General features: G+C 45.7%; 1 protein-coding gene across 1 annotated transcript in view; it reads left to right on the top strand.

Moving 5' to 3' along the window:
- asic4a (acid-sensing (proton-gated) ion channel family member 4a) overlaps positions 1-26,917 on the top strand; it is a gene marked incomplete at its 3' end in the record, with an annotated part of 77,933 nt that overhangs the window by 42,566 nt on the left and 8,450 nt on the right. The window contains 2 exon segments of the mRNA XM_084442988.1: positions 26,570-26,642; positions 26,645-26,713. Of these exon segments, the coding sequence (XP_084299114.1) occupies positions 26,570-26,642; positions 26,645-26,713 (142 nt within the window).

Genomic DNA, 26,917 nt, shown 5'->3' with positions numbered 1-26,917 from the left:
TAAGCCATCATTCTGACACCATAATAAGGGGAAGCTTTTGTCAACGACATGCAACAACAGGTCCTTGTCTCTCACATAGCAGCAAATTCACACATTGCCAAAATGATAAATCTGAAATGCATAAAGTTGCAAAGCAGGACTCACCATTTCATTAGGTTTTGCTAGCTGTTAGCCATCTCCGACTCCCCGGGCCTTGAGTTAGCTAGCTAACAGGCTAGCTAGTTGTTAGCTATCTATCATTAGTGTTAGGGTTAGGTTAGCAGTTAGTCAGGGTTAGGGTTAGTTAGGTTAACTGCAACTGGCATTGTTGGGCGGAGGCATTTAGCCGCTACGCGGTTTTTATAGTTGTTTCTTTGTTGCTTTTGGGCTAGCCCATGTCTATTTGTGATGCACGGTTTGTCATATTCAGGTCTCTGCAATTAGTGTATTGTAGGCTAACTCTCACAGGTGTGAGGATCATAATAAATCACTTCATTCCACTCGATACAGGTTACTGTCACTGTGAATGGGGTGGTTATGTCGAGTGACAATACAGGGCTTTTCCTAGCTCAGAATGGGTAATGAATTCGCCCCACTTAATACTGAGTGAATGGGGCACGCAGGATGTGTGTTGAAGTTTTTGACATGAATGATTATGGAAAGCTGAAATTATACTGTAGTGATCTTTTTTAAATCAAAGAATCTATCAATTTACTAAACGCTGTGGCCAGTTATGAAACAAATTATACTTGTTTGACAACGAAATAGCCTATACAATTTTGTACTGGCCGACAAGCTGAATTTCTCTCGCCTTGACCTCTGTTTTATGCACAGTAGCCTACTGGCATAATATTCTCTGCTATCAATCTGCCTGAGCTCACTATTTGCAATAACGGGGTGACATGAAATGGATATGAAGCCAAAATGATGCAGGAAAAAGCCTAGCCTATAGCCCTAGTGTCATGGTGAGGTTATTCGAAGGCGGTTTAATTGTGGAAGGATAGCACTGATGGCCTAGGGGTGAAGTACACGGCCCATCACTGCCTTAACCACTAGGCCACCAGAGCTCTTGAACATCAATGGTGTCATAGTCTTTTGTTTTGATGTTCTGGGACCACTGCCGCTTGTGGTAGCAACATAGAACTGCATCCCAAAACTGAGTTATTTTTACAGCAGTAGAAGAAAATTATCTTGTGTTGCACTTGTGTTTCCCATCACCTGCAAAAAAAAGGTTTACAATGAAAGGACATTACCTGGAACACATTTGTGCATGATGATATTTTTGTTGTTCGAGGCTATTTCAAACTTGGAGATAAATATTGTCTGTTTGTTTGCAGCTATTTTCGTGAGCTCATATACCTGCTGTGTCACCAAACGTAAAGTCAATCATTAACATTCTCCCGTATGGGTCTGTGCTGAGGATGTGCAGGTGACACTTTGGAAAAACGTCCTTTTAAAAAAGAAAAAACGAGCCTTTCGATCCAAGGCCGGAGCTGAGTGCTGATTTGAAGGTCAAATGAGAGGCATCCAGAAAAGCAGCTTTTTGAAATCATTGAGTCATTCTCCCGTGCGCTGGGCAGGTCGATGCCCAGGGCCACGGTGAGTCGATGGAGCAGATCTCATCCAGGCTGAGGCTGATGTCCTATTAATGACGGATGAGTTGTATCTGCCAACCTGCTCACTGCTGGCTTCCCTCCTGCATATTTCCCCCTCATCTTCCATTCAGAGAAACCAGGTAACTCCTGCGGCTGAATGTACATTCCGGACTGTTATCGAATAAAATGCAGGGGTAACAGCACAGCCTGGAGTGAATTATCCTGCGTATACTGTACCATGGCCGCCGGCCAAAGACAAAACATGTGCCACTTACTCATATTTTCTACATTAAAATATAAATAAATCTGTTGTTTACTGTATGCTTTCCTCAGCCAGAGCTCAACCCCGACACACTATCATCAACATTTCATTTATTTTTACACTTTTTCTCAGCCTTTATTGTTAAAGGAATGCAGCCATTTCATGTTCACCACTAGCAACATAAACAATAACAATAGCTTCCGTAAGTAGTTCCGCTTTCTGAATCCCCTCTGCGGATTGATCTACACATCTACAACGGTCGCTTCAATAAAGTCAATGGATTTCATAAAATGATCAATAAAACCCTACAGGATTCTATTTTGCGGCGAATTTGATGTCAGAACACCAACGGACACCAATTACACCCTCGGTGAGCTTCTTCTCTTTGAAATCGAGAGTTTAACATGTTTTTTTTAATGATTTTTCAAGGTGCCCATCCACATCCATTTTATGACCAAAACGGTGGTAGAGCAATTATCAACTTTCTCGAAAATGCTAGCTTTGTCAACGTTTTGATCTGAACCATGATCATAAGTAACCTTAAAACAGGGCTAAACATGCATTTTCCCTTTACTACTCCTTTAATACCAATGTGCATTGGAAAAATAATAATCATCAAAAGAATAATGCTGTGTGCGTAATTGCAAGAGAATATATGCAAAACATGGTGTTTGATGCAAGCGCACTGGGCTGAAGTGGACCAGACAGAGTCAGACTCTGTCACACTGGGCTGAAGTGGCCCAGACAGGCTCAGACTCTGCCACACTGGGCTGAAGTGGCCCAGACAGGCTCAGACTCTGTCACACTGGGCTGAAGTTGACCAGACAGAGTCAGACTCTGTCACACTGGGCTGAAGTGGACCAGACAGAGTCAGACTCTGTCACACTGGGCTGAAGTGGACCAGACAGGCTCAGACTCTGTCACACTGGGCTGAAGTGGACCAGACAGAGTCAGACTCTGTCACACTGGGCTGAAGTGGACCAGACAGAGTCAGACTCTGTCACACTGGGCTGAAGTGGACCAGACAGAGTCAGACTCTGTCACACTGGGCTGAAGTGGACCAGACAGAGTCAGACTCTGTCACACTGGGCTGAAGTGGACCAGACAGAGTCAGACTCTGCCACACTGGGCTGAAGTGGACCAGACAGAGTCAGACTCTGTCACACTGGGCTGAAGTGGACCAGACAGAGTCAGACTCTGCCAGACAGGGAACTCTGAAAAAGTCCCAGCATATAATTAGAAACTGACCACATACTGGGAATCTACATGATTACATTCTCGCCTGAAAAAATATTAAAAAGTAATAAAGTGACAAATTTACAGTCGAAGAGCCAAGATAAAAAGGCTGTTTTCATTGTAATGCTGAGGTGTGAAACACGTACATTAGTTTGTGATTTGTGAAAACTGTGATGAGGCTCTAGCCATGCATCTGTCGAGAAATAATGCACACCCCTCCAGCCAATCAGAATCGAGTATTCACCCAGGCCACGGTATAACAACTATTATACAACGGTATAGATCCGCTCCATTGTCTCTATTGGTCAGTTTGCATTCCGGCCGTGGCGATGACCACGATATCCCTACGCTAAAATGGAATGTTCGCACATCTTTTAATATCAATCCACCTCTTATTAGCAGCCGTGGCAACGTCCAGATCAATGTTTACAAAGATGTGCTGTAACATTGTCGTCCCTATTCAGCAGAAGTATCCGCAAATGATTAACAAATAGTTCCATTAAAAATACATTTATTTAAAGTTCGTATTGTCTATGGAACGAGAAGCCGTGGGATGTCATGGATATGGCCACGGCTAGCGGGGTGTAACGGTGTGTAACGGTGTAACTCCGCTGTGCGTCGTGTCTAACCACTCCCGCTAGCCGTGGCGATATCCGTGACATCCCACGGCTTCTGGTTCCATAATGCTTTAATATCAGTCGCTGTGGTATTCTTTCACTTTCCCTCCGTTGTTGAATGGTTGTTTACAGCTGCTGCATTGACAACCTCTCTGAACCAGGCTGTTAGGCTTCCGTTTCCTACGGTGTGCCCAGTGGCCCAAATTAATCATCAACCCCACCGTAAAACAAACAAGGGGAAGGAAGACTGAGTGCGCAGCTCCACAGGGGGGCTGATAACATCTGTGACTGGGTCTCTCTGCGCCCCCTCAAAGCCGTGGCAGGGCCGTCGGGGGCGTCGGCTGTTGGGGGGGGGGGGGGGGGGGGTCTAGCATGGGCTGCTCGATGGATTGTCTCACTCCCGCACTCCAACACACACACACACATGGCGGACACACACACCCCGCCACCTCTCTCGTCCGCCGTCCGCCCCGGCGCTGAGCGATCTCACACAGGCAGGCCGCTGAGGGAGAGAGCAGCAAACGGCAGCAGGAGAGGGAGATAAGGCCTCCCTATACCTCCACAGATGAAAGAGTGGGATTAACCTCCTCCTCCTCTCCTCCTCCTCCACCACCATTTCTCTCACCCCCTTATCTCCTCCCCAATCCCCCCCCCCACCCACCCACCCTTCTTTCTAACATTTGCCACTGTACATTTGTACAGTTGTCATGGTTGGGAAATTGCTTTTTAACCCTTGCTTGCTCTCTCTTTCTTCTCATAATTGAAACATAAGAACAAATAGCTGAAGCTACTGAGGTAAAAATAAATAAATAAAATAAAATGAGTAATATTTGTGCAATGGCTGTGAATGGAGAGATCAAAGCATTTTTTGCTTGTGTTTCTTTCTCTCTGGTCCCCAAAGCGGACATCAGAACCAGGGTGGAGAGAGGAGAGAGGCACATGTCAGTAATCCACAGGTTACAACGCAAGCATGACTGTGTCCCCCTCCGTTCCCCCAGTTTTAATAACTTTGAAGATTCAGTCACAACATTTTGAGTTATTCCTGTTCAAAGGAATAAGGGGTGCCAGCCAGCAGCACCAATAACTAGTCTGTGATAATGCTGTCCTCAGCTGGGCCATCCCGAAGCCACTACATAAATGATTGGTAGATTCATATTTATTTATTTTACACCCCAAGGTTCGGGGCTGTAACCACACTCCACCAATCTGTGCCCGTCTCTCCGCTGTGCATAGTTTCATGGTTATTGGATGGCAATCAAAAAATAAGATGCGGAATGAGTCTACTAAAATGGAATGCTTTATTTACATGATTTTTTTTTTTAATCATGGCTCAGGGTAGCCTACTCAATATTCATTAACAACCCAGTGCAATGCAAATGTCTTGTCCATGTGTCTGGCTTAAGGGTTCGAATGCAATAGTTTCAGAGGGAGTTGAAAAACTGTAGTGACTGTTTGGTTTTTCACCAGATTCATTCTAAGAGTTTTATTTTCCTTTCAAGGCAAGGCAAGGCAAGGCAAATTTATTTTTCTACAACGGAAAGTTTGGATACTTGATTCTGATTGGCTAGCAGGCGAGATAGCCTATGTTGCCTGGCAACCATTTAATTCAGAACGATAGCCTATCGCGGAAGATTTTGTAAATACTAAAATGATAAGAATGATCAGTAAATAAATGATTGAATGTTATCTTATATCTTGAATGTTATATTATAAAAACTGAGTGTTTTTTGGGAATATATATATATATGTAGTAACTGTTGTAGAAAAGCAATTGACCACTCGAGGCAGTGGGTTACAGGGGATTTTACCACAGCTACGGGGGTTTTAGTCCCTCCGCTATCGCGTCTAACAACGCCCCGTAGCTGTGGTAAAATGTAACCCACTGCCTCGAGTGGTCAATTGCTTAAGTATTGCACCATTCATGCACAAGGCAAATTCAAAGTGCTTTACAGAGGCAAAATTATAAAAAAATACATTCAGTCAATGATGTATAACATTAAAATCATAAGAATAAAATTAGACAATAAAAACACATTTAAAAAACAAAGGACAATTAAGAGGATAATGAAAATGAAGAATTAAACACTGTAGTAAACAATAATGTTTTCAGCCCTGATTTAGATGAGCTGATAGTTTGAGCAGATCTCAGGTGTTCAGGAAGGTTGTTCCAGAGGTGAGGAGCTTAATAACTGAACGCTGCTTCACTTTTCTTGGTTCTAATTCTGGGAACACACAGTAACCCTGTCCCAGATGATCTGAGGGGTCTGAATCCATGATTCGTGACATGTCTTGTCCAGTGTGTCTGGTGTCAAATGAAACTTGCCTGACGCAGAGAACAGAGAAGACCAAAACAATCTCCATTAGATTGTGCCACCATTTCCAATAAATTAGCCAACTTATTTTTGTTTGAGAAAAACATCACTTTTCCAGGTGATCAAACTTTAAAACCAAAATGAATTTCCCGAAGCTCAGATTTACTTTGGCTTTTGGCTACTAGAAGCGAGGCTGTAGGTGGCGTGTTGGAGGAATGTCTCCCCAATCGGGCCTGCCCCCCTCCGCCCCCGGGGGGATCAGCATAGTCCTCCTTCGCTGTAGGTACCTGTGATAAGAGGGCTAGTGACCAAGTGAGGTATGACGTTCCATTGATCCAGAAAATTGCTGCGGAGCCAGCCTTGAAATTAGTTTAAATTGCTGAATCACAAAATGTTATCGTGGATTCTGGCAAGGCCAGCGTAAACCCTTCTGCCTCTAATCCCCCGACTGAAGTGAAAAGTTGTCAGGGATCGTGTCTCCCTCCGACACGATTGATGGGAGAATTTCGCTTCCGTCTGACCGAGAGAGACACATGCAAGCAACTGGGATTTGACTTGGATGGCACTTATGGCTACTGGGGTCGTGACTTGGTTTTCAATCGGTGGGCTTGGGAAGGTTTGAGTGTGATATACCAGAGAGGCTTTGTGCTTTTTCGATTCAATTACACGGCAACGCTTTGCTAATCTGAGATCCGAGCCTCTCTTATTTGTGAGTTGAGTCATAACGTGCTGCCTTTGCTATACAGTTCAAGGATTGGGGAATAATTTAATGTCAATCATGCTTCTTATTTTACCCCTTTTTGGTGCTCCTGAAATATCAACAAACAGCAGCGCTGGAGCTCCAGAGAGATGGAGGAGGCGGCGTGAGGAAATGTGTCAACGGGAAGCTGCTCTAATGTGGAGTAAGTGCCTCTAGGAGGACCATTGAAGTGAGCACAGCAGTGGATTAAAGTCAAACATGTTCTGTTATAATGACAATTATTATTATTCCATCTTAACTGAGTGGAGAAGTCCCTGCTGTGCAGAGAGCTAAGATGTCTTTATTCAAAATCATACATTTATGCTTCCCTCTCCTTTTGCAAGTACAAATACATGTGAACATTGACCACACACATTTTTTCCATGTCAAAGTAAATTCTAACATTCCATTAAGAGTTGTGATCTCCCACACCTACTGTGCCCCACTTACGACTTGTGTGGTTTGCACTCTGTAATTGAGCAAATTAAATGGGCAATAGATTGCGTGCTCTAAATCCATTCTGGCTCGTTACCTGGACAAACCGTGCTATTAGCCAGGTGCGCTGGGACCGCAGGCTAATTGCTGGGTTAAGCGTAATATGAACACCAGAGCAGATCGTCTGGCATCTCCAGAGGTACAGATGTCGACTCAACTGTTCCATGGGACAAAGACAGGTGTTTAGCTTTATGGTTGAAGCGTCTCTCTCTCTCTCTCTCTCTCTCTCTCTCTCTCTCTCCCTCTCTCTCTCTCTCTCTCTCTCTCTCTCTACCCATAAGACTATTTTTGGATGCAGGAGAACAGTTTCTTCTCCATGGAGAGTAGTTTCACGACTGATGTTGAAAAATGGCTGTGATAAAGTCTAACAGATGGTGTTTCATCTGCTAGTTTGATGGGTGATTTTTTTTAACCACCTTCTTGTTTGTTTTCTAATGTCATGTGTGAGATTTCATCAGATCCCCAAAAAGTCAAACTTGCACTTTTTTCCCCCCAGTTCTCCTGACGAAATATATCACACCTAATCCCCTTCGCTGCTGACAGGAATACAAAACTGGCCCTGAAGACCTCTCAACAGATTTTTAAGTTAGTATGTGGAAATCCTTAAGGCAGAACGAAAGCCCTACTAGATGCACCAGGATTAGAATGTCCTTTGAGTGGATATTGATTTGTGTCATCGTGAGGAGCCTGCAGTGGATTATAGGCAGATTAGAAGCCCTGTCAACATCCCAATGAAAGGCAGGGAGGGTTGAACAAGGATGTGCTGTAAAAGGCTTGCTCAAGCCAGGCAACTATTTTGAATATGCAGGTTATGTGTGGGAGGTTGTGTACACAAGACATACTTTAAACACTTTAGTTGGTAGAGCAGTTTTCCTACTAAAGCTAAAAGCGTAGCTTCATGGGATTTAAGCAGGTTTTGCTTTGGCTTCAAGAAAGGTTGAAGAGACATTTGATATTTGTGGACAGATGTTGATTTCGGAGGAGACCCAAGCCTGGCGTTGGACCAGCTAGCTTGGCGACAACAGTGGGTTCAGTGCTGTTTTGTCCTCTAGGCTCCCAGAGAGGAGTGGACACCACGAGTCCATGTGTTGACTCTGCAGAGCGCGGTCACGCTGTCCTAAAGAGCGATGTGTCTTTCTGTCTCAGTCAGGAACAACGCAGATACGATCTGAAGTGGACTAAGATGGAACGGTTGATCTGTGGCAGGATTGCACAGCTGCTCGTCTTCGTTGTTCATATTATGGTGTAGGTTCATGGTTCAATGTGGTTCTTCTTAGATGTTTTAGTCAGATGAGTACAACAATTAATGGGTGATTATGCTGAAATCACCTGTGCCCTTAAAGACTTGTCTGAAGCACCTACAGGATTTGAGTGTGACTCACTGAAGTCAATAAAACACCTCAGAAGACTGATAAAGACGATAAGACGAATGCCAGCTAAAATTCACATGAAGACACCATTCTTGACAATTAAAAAAATAAAAATATATATATAAAAAAGGCGTACCTTTTTGTACATTCAGCAGACCTGCAATCGTTAGTTGCCACGCTCGGCCCCCTGGGAAATTAAAAACATATTGTGCCAAGTTGTAGACTCCCCGGGGAACGCACTTTTACATTTTATAATAACAGAGACTTCAAATTACAGACCAGGGAGTTTGCTTTAATTAAACTGGGGATTCCAGTGGAAGGTTATATATTTATCTATATGTTTTGAATACGTGGTTGGAACGTGCAAAGCATCTCTTGAGTAGCAGGGTCACATCTCCTAGGGAAACAATCGGCTCTAGCATGTTCTTGTGTGCAGGAATGGTAGAAAAATGAGATGTATGTATTATAATAAGATCAAATATGAGAGGATGATGAAATTTGGAGAAGTAAGGAAAAACCTTAAAAGGATTTGACCAGAATCACCTTTTTTCCGCTTTTGCACAATGGCCTCATTCTTTGATATTTCGTGAAGGTCTGAGGGACAAAGGACTGCAGGAAGATTGGATATTTTATACCATGGTCATCAAAGTTGAAATTCTTCACCTCATCTCAAAGGTCCCTCCTCTTTCTGTCTCTGAGTTTAAAGGTGCACAGCAGATGTTAGACGGCAAGATGGTGGCCTAAATAAAGTTCTCATCTGCTTTGGAAAGTATAATGAAAGAATGAGAAAAACAGAATAGCGCTGTATTCAGGGTGAACTTCATGGTTTTAGACAGCGTGATTAGTTTGTGGTTTTATTCATGTTGGGGATAATAGTGGCTGGATCTCCATTGATGGATGCTCCACAATTATTTAATATTGATTTATTAATTTAACCAACAGGGTTTCGACCTCTGAAGTATTAAAGTCTACCCTGCTTGTGTTAATGATCCATTAGTCAAACATATGGCAATTAACAGTTCTACTTCGCTACATGCTGACATCTCTATAACCAATAGCTTCACTTCAACTTTACTTTTACAAAAGAGAAGACCATAATTTCTGATTTATGCTCAATTATAATAACTTATGGACATTTCCAAATCTACTCGGTTAATTGATGCTCTCTACACAAAGTCCTTGATCAAGCCAGATTTGAAGACACAGCAAACAGCATCTCTGGCACCAGCCAACAGCAGGATAAAGAGCGGAGTGGGAGTGATGGATAGTCTCATACCGCTCCCTGGTTGTTTGCTGGTCCCTGGCTGTGTAACAATAAGGTCCAGGAAGCTGGTGTTCTTCCCTGTGCAGAGGGGAGACATGGTTGCTTGAGTATTACTTGACCAGGGCTTTACAAGGGTCTTTTGCACCCTTCAAACATCAATATGGGATCTGTGCTCTTCCCCCGTGGGTGACTTGAGCAGATGACTTCCTGTCCCTGTATGAGGCCTGGCTGGCAGACATGGAGGCCTTATGGGAATCCACTCACACTGACTTCTTCATCCTAGTGCAGATGTCTACGCATCAAAAGCAGTGCTGATCAGTTGGAGGCGATTCCATTTAGAGTTGGGGGTGAGTGTGCAGCATTTGGACATAATGGTATTAGACCATTCCCAACTAAATTGTTGAGTCTGCTCATGAATATTCGTTTCACTGTTTATCAGATCTTCAGTCTTTATCAGAGGAGTTCTGTATTGTTTAATCGGAATCTATATCTTCAAACATTCAAGGGTGGCTGAGAGGACTCAACCCATCATACAGCACAAGATGGCCGAGCTACAATGACTAGCGGTGTGACTATGCTAGGAAGATGAGTAGAGGGCATGGTGCCGGCATGGTCTACTCTGTTACTCTGGCCGACATTCACCTGCACTTCCTCATAGACGCTTCAGATGTGATGAATCAAGCCTGTTACCAGGGTTTCACTAAATGAAAGCTCCCTCACACGGTCTCGGATGATGCATCAAGCACTTTCTCATCCGGAGCCCCTCATGCTGGTTGGGTGGGTCTGTTCTCTACTATTCATTATCTGCCCCCCTGAGACTGAAGCAACTGCATTGAATTATAAGATTATATATATATACGATTATTATATTATTATGATTATAGGATTAATATAATCCTATGTAGGTGATTTCTGAATGAAACTAGTCTGATGTGCTGAATTTGTCATGACTTCATGTCAATATGTTTGAGGATTGCTTTGGGACTTGATCTTTTATGAACCCACTGCAGTTTTTGCATCTGTCCAAGTGAATTAGACTGGAACTATTCCTCAGACTTAACTGCCTTTCAGACTAGATGTTTGTTAGGATCAGATTCTCACAGACTGATGCCTGTTTCTGTGAGACTGACAGAAGTAAATATGCCTCAGCTGCCTCACGGTCTGGTGAGGACGAGCAACCAGACCACCACTACAGCATGGTGCTCACGCCTGGTATGGGGTTCTCTCTCTCTCTCTCTCTCTCTCTCTCTCTCTCTCTATCCCTCTCTCTATCTCTCTATCCCTCTCTCTATCTCTCTCTCTCTATCTCTCTCTCTCTCTATCTCTCTCTATCCCTCTCTCTCTCTATCTCTCTATCTCTCCCTCTCTATCTCTCCCTCTCTCTCTCTCTCCCTCTCTCTTTCTCCCTCTCTCTCTCCATCTCTCTCTCCATATCTCTCTCTCTATCTCTCTCTCTCTCTATCTAATAACAAAAACAGAGATGATAAAAATATTATGCTTGTTATACAAATATATTATACAAATAATACTGTAGAATACTGTATCATATTGTAACTTCTTCTCTCTCTCTCTCTCTCTCTCTCTCTCTCTCTCTCTCTCTCTCTCTCTCTCTCTCTGAGTGACCTTGTAGTTTACGAGAAATAATCAAGTAAGGTAAATGGCCCCATATCAGAATAAACGGGGCATATGACTAATGACATCTCTTTTCACAACCCTAAAATCTATTAAATCCTTGAAGTGTCTTGTATTAAATCTGATTATACAAGGCCTCAGCATCCCATCTCACAGCAGTGGCACATACCCTATGTAAAGTGTGTGCGTTAGATCATCTTTCGGTGTGCCACACTAATGCCTGTCGCCCAGGGAATGACAAGGTGAGTCAGGGCTGTGACTTGCCTTGGTGTCTGAGATGGGAAAATAAATTGCACTGCTTTAGCATCCTATCGTTTTCACACAATATTAATGGGATTTTTACAGTGTGAATAACGTAGAACATGGTCAAAGTCAGAGGGTAGAAGCTTAGAAATTGATTTATCATTCAGATAGTAATGTTTATAAATGAAATAGTGACATTTATGGAATGTGATCCTGAAAAAATAATAATTTTAAAGCAAGTTTTGGACATCATGCTATCTCACATATAGGAAGGATCTAATTCTTTCATTGTTCTGGTCATCTGTCTGTACTCTGACAGAGTAGGTTCAGCAGGAATCACTCTGACCTCTGACCCACACTGTCCTCATGATCATTGTGACCTCTGACCCTCACCGTCCTCATGATCATTGTGACCTCTGACCCTCACCGTCCTCATGATCACTGTGACCTCTGACCCTCACTGTCCTCGTGATCATTGTGACCTCTGACCCACACCGTCCTCATGATCATTGTGACCTCTGACCCACACCGTCCTCGTGATCATTGTGACCTCTGACCCACACCGTCCTCATGATCATTGTGACCTCTGACCCACATCGTCCTGGTGATCACTGTGACCTCTGACCCACACCGTCCTCATGATCATTGTGACCTCTGACCCACACCGTCCTCATGATCACTGTGACCTCTGACCCTCACCGTCCTCATGATCATTGTGACCTCTGACCCTCACCGTCCTCATGATCATTGTGACCTCTGCCTCGTCTGCTCTAGAGCTCAGTGACATCAGCACAGACCCCAGCTGAGGGGATTGGCAGTACCGTAATAAACAAACAAACAAATACAAATACCAACATTTGTAAACACCAAGGAGATCCAATTCACATGGACAGTTAGGGCTGTAAGCACAGGAGCTGTCCAATATTTATATCCCCGTCGTGTGCAGGGCAAGGGTTCTCGAATGACAGTTAGTAGTCCAGTCACCTGTGGCAACATGGCTGTCACTCTGGGGTTTGTCATCACAGCAGAGTATGCAGCTGCTCAGCGCATGTCACACACCGCAGCGGTCACAGCCACCTTGTTAGCAGGCCTCCACCTGGGATGCTCTTGAGCACGGTCTCACCGCCCTTGATGTTGGGAAGCATCGCAGGATGGGTCCAGCAGAGAGAGACTTCCCGTGGTCTCCTCAGCCCGCTGGGCCGCTCCGGAATCCAGTGCCAAACATCTGCGAGGGTGGCAGCACGCCACACACAGATAATACTGCAGCTGGGCATGGATCTGGCCCGGGCTGGTTCTAATACTGCAGCTGGGCATGGATCTGGCCTGGGCTGGTTCTAATACTGCAGCTGGGCATGGATCTGGCCTGGGCTGGTTCTAATACTGCAGCTGGGCATGGATCTGGCCCGGGCTGGTTCTAATACTGCAGCTGGGCATTGATCTGGCCCGGGCTGGTTCTAATAGAGGGGCGGCTGTAGCTCAGTTGGTAGAGCGGGTCGTTCAGTGATCGAAGGGTCAGTGGTTCGAATCCCAGCTCCGACTGTCCACATGTCGAAGTGTCCTTGAGCAAGACACCTAACCCCAAATTGCTCCCAACGAGCAGGTTAGCACCTTGCATGGCAGCTACCGCCATTGGTGTGTGAATGTGTGTGTGAATGGGTGAATGAGAGGCCATTGTAAAGCGCTTTGAGTGCCGCTAAGGTGGAAAAGCGCTATATAAGTGCCGTCCATTTACCATTTAATACTGTAGAGATCTCGGTGGTGGAGAGACACTGACCCCAGAGCTGGTCTCACACAGCCAGGGAACGTCTCTCACATTTGAACTACCGCTGCACTGTTGCGCAATCATCTCAAATTGAACACCAGCGGGTTGATGCCAGACAACCAACCATTTAACACACAAACCAGATTGACACCTACACACTTGATCAGACCTAGATATTCAGAGGATAGATATTCCAAGCAGCATGTTTAGTGGAGGATCATGGGAAGTTAGTGGAGGGGCGGAGCCTCCAGGGAGAGTAGTTTGGCACCTGTGGCGTGTTTCCCATTAACTCCAAATAAATAACTAGTCAAAGGTCCAGTGTTTAAACACATATTTTTACAGTTGGGTGATTTATAAAACATGGAGCACATTGGTCCCTATGCTCATAAATATTTCACGCTTCTAAGTGTAACATTCAGTGTTTCATTGTTTAAAATGTCCAAACAGGAGGATTAAGTATCACTGATAGGTTGCTCTTATTGCACCACCTTGTGAAGGAAGCAAGTGTTGCATGTCTCACCGGAGATACAGCAGCATTGCATTGTGGGTGCTGGCATATGTTGCTGCTTAAGTTTAAGCTTAACAAGATGTGTTGAAGTTACAGAGACAGAGCTCATACAAATCTAGATGAAGTCATTGTTTTCTTATCTTTACATGTTCGTGCGTGTTTCTGGTATATTATAATCAGTTAATGATCACAAGGGAAACGTGCACACACACACACGCACACACACACACACACACACACACACACACACACACACACACACACACACACACACACACACACACCAACCTGTATACTGATGATTAATGTCAGAAGTTAATACTCACCGTTTTTGCCCCGGTGGAAATGGCTTGGCTTTGCTGTAAGGAACACCGTTCCCTCAGCGTTCCCGGGGAAGAGAAAGAGCGCGGCACTGCAGGTATCTCTGTTATGATGAATAGAAAATAAACCATTTGCCAGGGAAGCCGAGGTGACGGAGAGCGCTGTCAGGGGGCGGGAGTGATTGGACTTGGGAGCAGATTGGGGGGAAAGATGGCCTGTTAAGGAAATGAAGGTATGTTAATGAGAGAGAGGCCTTAATTAAATGAGAAAGTCTAAACAGCAGCAGACAGTGATACAAATGCCTCAGGCGTGGCACTTTTCTTGTTTTTTGGCCGAGCCAAGGGCAAAACAGCGGCTCTGTCAACCACTAGCAAACAGATTAAATGACACAACATGCAGGAAAATGACCCAGAGAGAAGTTGCTGCCGTCAGCAGTACGTATGTGATAAGGCCTGGACCCCTCCAGCAAGGACCCCTGCTAGCCTACAATAACATGCAATCAGCAGGCCTATCTGCTAGTGTATCGATGCAGACCTCCCATCTGTAGTGGGCCCTGGCTTCCCTGGACATCCAAGTGGAAAGGACAGCTGGAGATTGTATCTACACCACCATGGGCTAGAAAAGCCACACAAGTCATCAGTCAGAAATGGGCAGTGCAGTTCCAGAAACATGGCTGTGTAGTAAACAAGTTTGTTTGTTCAGGACGTACATGTAACCTCACAGAATCAGGCAGCTGAGGGGTATTTTCAGGGTTTTCAGGATCGGCAGGTAGTATTGATGGTAGTAGCAGGGTATTGATGGTAGTAGTAGGGTATTGATGGTAGTGGTAGGGTATTGATGGTAGTAGTAGGGTATTGATGGTAGTAGCAGGGTATTGATGGTAGTAGCAGGGTATTGATGGTAGTAGCAGGGTATTGATGGTAGTAGTAGGGTATTGATGGTAGTAGCAGGGTATTGATGGTAGTAGTAGGGTATTGATGGTAGTAGCAGGGTATTGATGGTAGTAGCAGGGTATTGATGGTAGGGTATTGATGGTAGTGGCAGGGAATTGATGGTAGTGGTAGGGTATTGATGGTAGTAGCAGGGTATTGATGGTAGTAGTAGGGTATTGATGGTAGTAGCAGGGTATTGATGGTAGGGTATTGATGGTAGTGGCAGGGTATTGATGGTAGTGGTAGGGTATTGATGGTAGTAGCAGGGTATTGATGGTAGTAGTAGGGTATTGATGGTAGTAGCAGGGTATTGATGGTAGTGGCAGGGTATTGATGGTAGTAGCAGGGTATTGATGGTAGAGGCAGGGTATTGATGGTAGTAGCAGGGTATTGATGGTAGTAGCAGGGTAGTGATGGTAGTAGCAGGGTATTGATGGTAGTGGCAGGGTATTGATGGTAGTGGCAGGGTATTGATGGTAGAGGCAGGGTATTGATGGTAGTAGCAGGGTATTGATGGTAGTAGCAGGGTAGTGATGGTAGTAGCAGGGTATTGATGGTAGTGGCAGGGTATTGATGGTAGTGGCAGGGTATTGATGGTAGTAGTAGGGTATTGATGGTAGTAGTAGGGTATTGATGGTAGTGATAGGGTATTGATGGTAGTAGCAGGGTATTGATGGTAGTAGCAGGGTATTGATGGTAGTAGTAGGGTATTGATGGTAGTAGCAGGGTATTGATGGTAGTAGCAGGGTATTGATGGTAGTGGTAGGGTATTGATGGTAGTAGTAGGGTATTGATGGTAGTAGCAGGGTATTGATGGTAGTGGTAGGGTATTGATGGTAGTAGCAGGGTATTGATGGTAGTGATAGGGTATTGATGGTAGTAGTAGGGTATTGATGGTAGTAGCAGGGTATTGATGGTAGTAGCAGGGTATTGATGGTAGTGATAGGGTATTGATGGTAGTAGTAGGGTATTGATGGTAGTAGCAGGGTATTGATGGTAGTGGTAGGGTATTGATGGTAGTAGTAGGGTATTGATGGTAGTAGTAGGGTATTGATGGTAGTGGTAGGGTATTGATGGTAGTAGCAGGGTATTGATGGTAGTAGCAGGGTATTGATGGTAGTAGCAGGGTATTGATGGTAGTAGCAGGGTATTGATGGTAGTGGCAGGGTATTGATGGTAGTAGCAGGGTATTGATGGTAGTAGCAGGGTATTGATGGTAGTAGCAGGGTATTGATGGTAGTAGCAGGGTATTGATGGTAGTAGCAGGGTATTGATGGTAGTAGCAGGGTATTGATGGTAGTAGTAGGGTATTGATGGTAGTAGTAGGGTATTGATGGTAGTAGCAGGGTATTGATGGTAGTAGCAGGGTATTAATGGTAGTGATAGGGTATTGATGATAGTGGCAGGGTATTGATGGTAGTAGCAGGGTATTGATGGTAGAGGCAGGGTATTGATGGTAGTGGCAGGGTATTGATGGTAGTAGCAGGGTATTGATGATAGTGGCAGGGTATTGATGGTAGTAGCAGGGTATTGATGGTAGTAGCAGGGTATTGATGGTAGTGGCAGGGTATTGATGGTAGTAGTAGGGTATTGATGGTAGTGGTAGGGTATTGATGGTAGTGGTAGGGTATTGATGGTAGTAGCAGGGTATTGATGGTAGTGGCAGGGTATTGATGGTAGTAGCAGGGTATTGATGGTAGTAGTAGGGTATTGATGGTAGTAGTAGGGTATTGATGGTAGTAGCAGGGTATTGATGGTAGTAGCAGGGTATTGATGGTAGTAGCAGGGTATTGATGGTAGTGATAGGGTATTGATGGTAGTGGTAGGGTATTGATGGTAGTGGTAGGGTATTGATGGTAGTGGTAGGGTATTGATGGTAGTAGTAGGGTATTGATGGTAGTAGCAGGGTAGTGATGGTAGTAGCAGGGTATTGATGGTAGTAGCAGGGTATTGATGGTAGTGGCAGGGTATTGATGGTAGTGGTAGGGTATTGATGGTAGTGGCAGGGTATTGATGGTAGTAGCAGGGTATTGATGGTAGTGGCAGGGTATTGATGGTAGTGGCAGGGTATTGATGGTAGTAGCAGGGTATTGATGGTAGTAGCAGGGTATTGATGGTAGTGGTAGGGTATTGATGGTAGTGGCAGGGTATTGATGGTAGTAGTAGGGTATTGATGGTAGTAGTAGGGTATTGATGGTAGTAGCAGGGTATTGATGGTAGTAGCAGGGTATTGATGGTAGTGATAGGGTATTGATGATAGTGGCAGGGTATTGATGGTAGTAGTAGGGTATTGATGGTAGTGGCAGGGTATTGATGGTAGTAGTAGGGTATTGATGGTAGTAGCAGGGTATTGATGGTAGTAGTAGGGTATTGATGGTAGTAGTAGGGTATTGATGGTAGTAGCAGGGTATTGATGGTAGTAGCAGGGTATTGATGGTAGTAGCAGGGTATTGATGGTAGTGATAGGGTATTGATGGTAGTGGTAGGGTATTGATGGTAGTGGTAGGGTATTGATGGTAGTGGTAGGGTATTGATGGTAGTAGTAGGGTATTGATGGTAGTAGCAGGGTAGTGATGGTAGTAGCAGGGTATTGATGGTAGTAGCAGGGTATTGATGGTAGTGATAGGGTATTGATGGTAGTAGCAGGGTATTGATGGTAGTGGCAGGGTATTGATGGTAGTAGCAGGGTATTGATGGTAGTAGCAGGGTATTGATGGTAGTAGCAGGGTATTGATGGTAGTAGCAGGGTATTGATGGTAGTGGCAGGGTATTGATGGTAGTAGTAGGGTATTGATGGTAGTAGTAGGGTATTGATGGTAGTGGCAGGGTATTGATGGTAGTAGCAGGGTATTGATGGTAGTAGTAGGGTATTGATGGTAGTAGCAGGGTATTGATGGTAGTAGCAGGGTATTGATGGTAGTAGCAGGGTATTGATGGTAGAGGCAGGGTATTGATGGTAGTGGCAGGGTATTGATGGTAGTAGTAGGGTATTGATGGTAGTGGCAGGGTATTGATGGTAGTGGCAGGGTATTGATGGTAGTAGCAGGGTATTGATGGTAGTAGCAGGGTATTGATGGTAGTAGCAGGGTATTGATGGTAGAGGCAGGGTATTGATGGTAGTGGCAGGGTATTGATGGTAGTAGTAGGGTATTGATGGTAGTAGCAGGGTATTGATGGTAGTGATAGGGTATTGATGGTAGTGGCAGGGTATTGATGGTAGTAGCAGGGTATTGATGGTAGTGGCAGGGTATTGATGGTAGTAGTAGGGTATTGATGGTAGTGGTAGGGTATTGATGGTAGTGGTAGGGTATTGATGGTAGTGGCAGGGTATTGATGGTAGTGGCAGGGTATTGATGGTAGTAGTAGGGTATTGATGGTAGTGGCAGGGTATTGATGGTAGTGGCAGGGTATTGATGGTAGTAGCAGGGTATTGATGGTAGTAGCAGGGTATTGATGGTAGTAGCAGGGTATTGATGGTAGTGGTAGGGTATTGATGGTAGTAGTAGGGTATTGATGGTAGTAGCAGGGTATTGATGGTAGTAGCAGGGTATTGTGTGACGATAGTAGTGTGATGTCAGTGCTCTCTAGACCGATTCTGATACTTACCAAGACATTTATAGAACTTTTAGCACGAGGCCCTTGTGTACTCTCTGGTTGGAGATGGCATGATGATATACATCAACTGATCTCCATTATGTGGGCAGTTTATAATCACATTTTCTAGATGTTTAATTCTGACTATGCAGGCTTGATGTTACCAAAACTGTCAGTGATGTCAAGGTTTATTCATTACCTGACAAACTTCTACATAAATGTTTCACCTGGACATAAATGTTGAATTTACAAGTAGGGGCCTCATCTCTTAAGCAATATATTCTATATTATTCTTTATATTTTCCTACGACTCAGCACTGATGGAAAGGTTATGCAAATGTAGACAGATTTCTTTCTGAGCTGAGTCATTATTCAACATTACATCATTAGAAGCTAATTGTAGTCTCTTGGCCATATTGGTTTGGAATAACTTTGGAGTAATATATCTCTAATTGATGTGAGGTGGGGTTCAGTAATATTGATGTGAGGTGGGATTCAGTAATATAGCTGCGAGGTGGGGTTAGTAGTAACAGTAATATGATGTGAGGTGGGGTTAGTAGTAACAGTAATATGATGTGAGGTGGGGTTAGTAGTAACAGTAATATTGATGTGAGGTGGGGTTAGTAGTAACAGTAATATTGATGTGAGGTGGGGTTAGTAGTAATAGCAACATAGCTGCGAGGTGGGGTTAGTAGTAACAGTAATATGATGTGAGGTGGGGTTAGTAGTAACAGTAATATGATGTGAGACGGGGTTAGTAGTAATAGCAACATAGCTGTGAGGTGGGGTTAATAGTAACAGTAATATGATGTGGGGTTAGTAGTAACAGTAATATGATGTGAGTTGGGGTTAGTAGTAACAGTAATATTGATGTGAGGTGGGGTTAGTAGTAATAGCAACATAGCTGCGATGTGGGGTTAGTAGTAACAGTAATATGATGTGAGGTGGGGTTAGTAGTAACAGTAATATTGATGTGAGGTGGGGTTAGCAGTAACAGTGATGTGGGGTGGGTTGTAACAGTAATATTGATGTGAGGTGGGGTTAGTAGTAACAGTAATATGATGTGGGGTTAGTAGTAACAGTAATATTGATGTGGGGTTTGTAGTAACAGTAATATTGATGTGAGGTGGGGTTAGTAGTACCAGTAATATGATGTGAGGTTGGGTGAGTAGTACCAGCAATATGATGTGAGGTGGGGTTAGTAGTAACAGTGATGTGGGGTGGGTTGTAACAGTAATATTGATGTGAGGTGGGGTTAGTAGTAACAGTAATATGATGTGGGGTTAGTAGTAACAGTAATATTGATGTGGGGTTTGTAGTAACAGTAATATTGATGTGAGGTGGGGTTAGTAGTACCAGTAATATGATGTGAGGTTGGGTGAGTAGTACCAGCAATATGATGTGAGGTGGGGTTAGTAGTAATAGCTACATAGCTGCGAGGTGGGGTTAGTAATAACAGTAATATGATGTGAGGTGGGGTTAGTAGTACCAGTAATATGATGTGAGACGGGGTTAGTAGTAATAGCAACATAGCTGCGAGGTGGGGTTAGTAGTAACAGTAATATGATGTGAGGTGGGGTTAGTAGTAACAGTAATATGATGTGAGGTGGGGTTAGTAGTACCAATAATGTGAGGTGGGGTGAGTAGTAACAGTAATATTGATGTGAGGGGGGTTAGTAGTAACATTAATATGTTGTGGGGTTAGTAGTAACAGTAATATGATGTGAGGTGGGGTTAGTAGTACCAGTAATATGATGTGAGGCGGGGTGAGTAGTAACAGTAATATTGCTGTGAGGGGGGTTAGTAGTAACATTAATATGTGAGGTGGGGTTAGTAGTAACAGTAATATGATGTGGGGTTAGTAGTAACAGTAATATGATGTGAGGTGGGGTTCAGTAATATTCTGTTCACCAGCTGTAGGATGGAACTAACCTGTCGCTAACCTGCCGATGATGCGGTCTTACTTACTGCTCTCTCCGTGAGAGGGATAAGCCACGGCTCTCTCCGTGAGAGGGATAAGCCACTTAAGAAATACGGCCAGTCAGTTGTTTAATGAAGTTAGGAATTGATATACAATAAATGTAATGTGTTTGACGGCGTGCCAACAGGCATCCTTGACTGTCTGCCCAAGAGACGGAGGCTAATGGTGCAGAGCCTGGCGTGCCTCACATTCCCAGCCACACATCTGCTTTCACTGTCTCCTCCATTTTCTCAAACCACTGTCCTTAAAAACCTTTGGAATGCAGGGTCTCACACGGAGAAGGGTTGCCCACCATTGGGTAGAGATCTTAAAGGCATTGACCCACTGATCTGTTGCCAGTTGCCTCTGACTGACTTTAACAACATCATTTGATTCAGGATTATTCAAGAATGAAGTTGTGCACTGAGGGGGAACCACATTCTCCTCGGTTTCTTTGACTGTCCTTAGAATACAGGTGTCGAGACCCAAGCATTTCACAGTAACATTTACCAGACTAGATGTAGCCTAGTTTACAGCCTAGTGTACAGCCTAGTGTACAGCCTAGTGTACAGTCTAGTGTACAGCCTAGTGTGCTGCCTAGTGTACAGCCTAGTGTACAGCCTAGTGTTCAGTCTAGTGTACAGCCTAGTATACAGCCTAGTGTACAGCCTAGTATACAGCCTAGTGTACAGCCTAGTGTACAGCCTAGTGTACAGCCTAGTGTGGTCGGCCTCCATGAGCAACGGTTCGTTTGCTGGGTCAGTCTCACCACTGGGTCAGTGGTATCAAAGGTTCTTTGAACGCACGTTATGTCGTTGTGATGCATTTTCAAATCCGCCATGACCCCCAGGGAAGGCATGACGAAGAGCAGGGCATGGACACCATCTTCTCTCAGGCATGGACACCATCTCCTCTCAGGCATGGACACCATCTTCTCTTAGGCATGGACACCATCTCCTCTCAGGCATGGACACCATCTTCTCTCAGGCATGGACACCATCTTCTCTCAGGCATGGACACCATCTTCTCTCAGGCATGGACACCATCTTCTCTCAGGCATGGACACCATCTCCTCTTAGCATGGACACCATCTCCTCTCAGGCATTGACACCATCTTCTCTCAGGCATGGACACCATCTCCTCTTAGCATGGACACCATCTCCTCTCAGGCATGGACACCATCTCCTCTTAGCATGGACACCATCTCCTCTTAGCATGGACACCATCTCGTCTCAGGCATGGACACCATCTCCTCTCAGGCATGGACACCATCTTCTCTCAGGCATGGACACCATCTCCTCTCAGGCATGGACACCCTCTCCTCTCAGGCATGGACACCATCTCCTCTCAGGCATGGACACCATCTCCTCTCAGGCATGGACACCCTCTCCTCTCAGGCATGGACACCATCTCCTCTCAGGCATGGACACCATCTTGTCTCAGGCATGGACACCATCTCGTCTGATTCAATCCTGCCTGACAGCTTGTGGATTCCAATGTGACCCACCTCACAGGTGCATCTTGAAAGTTTCAAGCCCTCATGTAAATATTCAATCAGCCTGTGCGCGGCGCCTGGTGCTCCCTGACAGGCTGCCGGAGGGTGGTAATGAAGCCATTAACGCAGGGAACATCCTGTCTTCACCCTTAAACCCGCATGAGCCGGCCTTAATGGCCCTCGACTGCCAATCAGAGCCTCCGCTACGTCCCACCCCCTTCGGAAAATGAATTGAGATCCTCTCTCCTCCCTGCCGATGACACAGCCAGACGCCAGCGAGGAAATTGGGTCTTCCGTGGAAGAGCAATGTGAATGATTTACAAGGAGAAAGCACCGGGGAGCTGGATGGCTGTCATAAAGAGGGTTTAACACATGAGGGCGGGCAAATTATAGGCAGCGAGTGGTTGGTCTTTTAATGTATTTAAAATGGAGAGAATATAGAGGAAACAAAGGCAAATCTGAAGAAAAAACACTGCCAAAGGATTCTAAATGGCTTGACATTAAGCTCAATTAAGTTTGGTGCTAACTGGAGAGATTCATGCAAATGAGATGTAGTTAGGCATCTTTCCAAAGCCAAGTCAGGCAGAGCTGCATGCTAATATTGAGACTGAGGTTACAATGCAGCTGCTCAAACTTTAGTTAGTCAATCAATTTTAACAGACGTGATACAGTAAATATTTTACTATGCGATTGGCAGTACTTGCAATGCTATAGATGAACTATAGGTAGTAATAAATGTGTCTTTGAGAGCAATTCATTCACAACAGTTTAACATTATTAAGCATTCGTTTTATTGTGCAGTTCATACTGTAGCTAACTAACAGTATAGAGATGACTTTTAGCGCTCAGTCAAACACGTTAACAGGCGATGGTTGTGTCGCACCATGATAAACCGGTGCTCATTTGGTTTGGGAGCGCCATCGGGCCGTTGTTCTGCTTCTCAATACTGTAGCAGCGCCAAGTCCCTCCTTGGGAAGTGACAAAGTCAGCCCTGTTACCTTTGCTAAATTTGGTGTGGGATATAACAAAGGGAAAAATGTTCCATCAATCACATCACAGACTCAGAGAGAGAGAGAGAGAGAGAGAGAGAGAGAGAGAGAGAGATAAAGAGAGAGAGAGAGAGAGAGAGAGAGAGAGGAGCAGAGGTGTGTGTGTGGGAGGGTTCTGAAGTTAAGAAATGAATCAGGATGCTCTGCCAACAACCATTTCCTGCGTGAGATGATGGGAAAAGTTCCTTAGGTCTCTGGGGACATCGTTTGTGAACACCTTGTCTTTTGCACTGGAGCCAATATTTCAGAGCAGAATCCAGAGACGCATATTCCCCCTTCTTCTTTCTTCCTTCCTCTTTTTTTGGGTTTCATTTGTAAAGTTGAATCCGTCTCTGCTGCTGTTGCATGCTGGATCAGATAAAAGGAGTCAGAGCGGAGGCTTAAGTTTGTCGATGAGCTGGGCTGAATCAATGATAGGTGAGGCTTACTGTACCTCCTGGGCTGTTCTGTGTCGGGAGGAGAGATTAAACCACCTCCGCAGAGCGCATGTCCGTCTGTCTGCATCCAGCAGGCTTGTCCTCATCAAACCAGAGCTGCACCTCGGAGTCAGGTTGTCTCTGAGTCAGGTGAAGGTCTCTGAGTCAGGGGAAGGTCTCTGAGTCAGGGGAAGGTCTCTGAGTCAGGTGAAGGTCTCTGAGTCAGGTGAAGGTCTCTGAGTCAGGTGAAGGTCTCTGAGTCAGGTGAAGGTCTCTGAGTCAGGTGAAGGTCTCTGTCAGGTGAAGGTCTCTGAGTCAGGTGAAGGTCTCTGAGTCAGGTGAAGGTCTATGAGTCAGGTGAAGGTCTCTGAGTCAGGGGAAGGTCTCTGAGTCAGGTTGTCTCTGAGTCAGGTGAAGGTCTCTGAGTCAGGGGAAGGTCTCTGAGTCAGGTGAAGGTCTGTGAGTCAGGTGAAGGTCTCTGAGTCAGGTGAAGGTCTCTGAGTCAGGTGAAGGTCTCTGAGTCAGGTGAAGGTCTCTGAGTCAGGTGAAGGTCTCTATCAGGTGAAGGTCTCTGAGTCAGGTGAAGGTCTCTGAGTCAGGTGAAGGTCTCTGAGTCAGGGGAAGGTCTCTGAGTCAGGTGAAGGTCTCTGAGACACACACACATTATGACATTCTTAATTACTGTTACTTAGACTTGTCTTAACCACACACACACACACACACAAGCACGCACGCAGGCACGCACACACACACACACACACACACACACGCTATACACACACATACACACATACGCACGCACGGACAAACACAGAAACATGCACCCACATACACACACAGCTGACGAGGCTTAGGCCTACACTTAACATGTATGTACAGTACAACACATGGAGCATCCAGATGTAGTAAACAGTGGCTGTGTCTGGCCTAGCTGTGTCTGGCCTAGCTGCTGTGTCTGGCTTAGCTGTGTCTGGCCTAGCTGCTGTGTCTGGCCTAGCTGCTGTGTCTGGCCTAGCTGTGTCTGGCCTAGCTGCTGTGTCTGGCCTAGCTGTGTCTGGCCTAGCTGTGTCTGGCCTAGCTGTGTCTGGCCTAGCTGTGTCTGGCCTAGCTGTGTCTGGCCTAGCTGTGTCTGGCCTAGCTGCTGTGTCTGGCCTAGCTGCTGTGTCTGGCCTAGCTGCTGTGTCTGGCCTAGCTGCTGTGTCTGGCCTAGCTGCTGTGTCTGGCCTAGCTGCTGTGTCTGGCCTAGCTGTGTCTGGCCTAGCTGTGTCTGGCCTAGCTGTGTCTGGCCTAGCTGTGTCTGGCCTAGCTGCTGTGTCTGGCCTAGCTGTGTCTGGCCTAGCTGTGTCTGGCCTAGCTGCTGTGTCTGGCCTAGCTGCTGTGTCTGGCCTAGCTGTGTCTGGCATGGCTGCTGTGTCTGGCCTAGCTGTGTCTGGCCTAGCTGTGTCTGGCCTAGCTGTGTCTGGCCTAGCTGCTGTGTCTGGCCTAGCTGCTGTGTCTGGCCTAGCTGTGTCTGGCCTAGCTGTGTCTGGCCTAGCTGTGTCTGACCTAGCTGTGTCTGGCCTAGCTGTGTCTGGCCTAGCTGCTGTGTCTGGCCTAGCTGTGTCTGGCCTAGCTGCTGTGTCTGGCCTAGCTGTGTCTGGCCTAGCTGCTGTGTCTGGCCTAGCTGTGTCTGGCCTAGCTGCTGTGTCTGGCCTAGCTGTGTCTGGCCTAGCTGCTGTGTCTGGCCTAGCTGCTGTGTCTGGCCTAGCTGCTGTGTCTGGCCTAGCTGTGTCTGGCCTAGCTGTGTCTGGCCTAGCTGCTGTGTCTGGCCTAGCTGCTGTGTCTGGCCTAGCTGTGTCTGGCCTAGCTGCTGTGTCTGGCCTAGCTGTGTCTGGCCTAGCTGTGTCTGGCCTAGCTGTGTCTGGCCTAGCTGCTGCTGTGCAGATTATAAAACCTCCCGTCGCAGTGGAAGATTACAAACATAAGCCTAGTGTACAAAGAGGAGTCACACCACCGTGGCTTTGATTCCTGAGGCCCCCTAGGAGATCACAGCCCCCCGCGGTCTGATAATGAGTGTGTGAGGGGGTCATGGGCGGGGCTTGTTTCAGCGCCGCGCCGCTCCTCAGACGGGTTCACCCGTATCAAAGTTAAAACAAGAGCTGTGATTACGGCGCCGGCGAGGCCGTGCCAGCGGCGGTTTAAGTCGTCCTCAGACATCGATTCACCACCAGTGTTATTTGGCGGTCGATCCTCTCGTCCTCGCCTGATTTCCCCTGTCATGTGGAAACCCCGCTCTGCAATTGTTTCATTTACAGAGCGTCCCAAGATTCACCGTGTTTGGCCTAAATAATAGTCCTGCGTCCCTTTTTGTCTGCACAGAGATGAGAGCGCTTAGAAATTATATGCATCTGTAAAACAATGGCGTCCTCGCGTGTGCAATGATACGCTGCCTCGTCTGGACTCTCTAATTACTCTCTGAGCAATCGGCCCGTCTCTCCCGATCACAGGGCGCACGCTCACGTGAGTTAGGATTCAGGAGAAGGATCAGAGGAACAGTCTGCCGGCTTTACATGCTTCTCATTCCCCGAACAAACCGTGTCCTATCAGTCATTCCTGAAAAGATCAAGTCTGTTGGTAATATTGTTTTCTCACAATACCCTGGATATCTCCAGGCTCAAGGTTTATGACGTCAACGGAATAGCTGTGGGCATACGAGCGTGAATTCCATCTTGTTTATTTGGCGGTGTCGTTGCAGGATGGGTATTGTTATGTTCATTCCACCCCTGATAGAGATCTCCTGTCCCTGCAGGTCTACACCAGATATGGGAAATGCTACACGTTCAACGGGAACAGGACGACGTCGAGGAAGAGCAAGCAGGGCGGGATGGGAACGGGCTGGAAATCATGCTGGATATTCAGCAGGACGAGTATCTGCCCATCTGGAGAGAGACCAGTAAGACATCAACCTGGACGTCATGGAAACCTGTCGTCCCATAATAATAAACCCATCCAAAACAATGTCCTGCAGTATGAGATATGGCTTTGATGAATTAGCTACCCCCCCCCCTCTCTCTCTCTCTCTCTCTCTCTCTCTCTCTCTCTCTCACACACACTCTCTCTCTCTCTCTCACACACACACACACTCTCTCTCTCTCTC

This window comes from Borostomias antarcticus (assembly GCF_949987555.1).
Source record: "Borostomias antarcticus genome assembly, chromosome: 9".
NCBI classification, from domain to species: Eukaryota; Metazoa; Chordata; class Actinopteri; order Stomiiformes; family Stomiidae; genus Borostomias; species Borostomias antarcticus.
The sequence above is the reverse complement of the archived record's forward strand: the minus strand, read 5'-3'. Positions and strand labels throughout refer to the sequence as shown.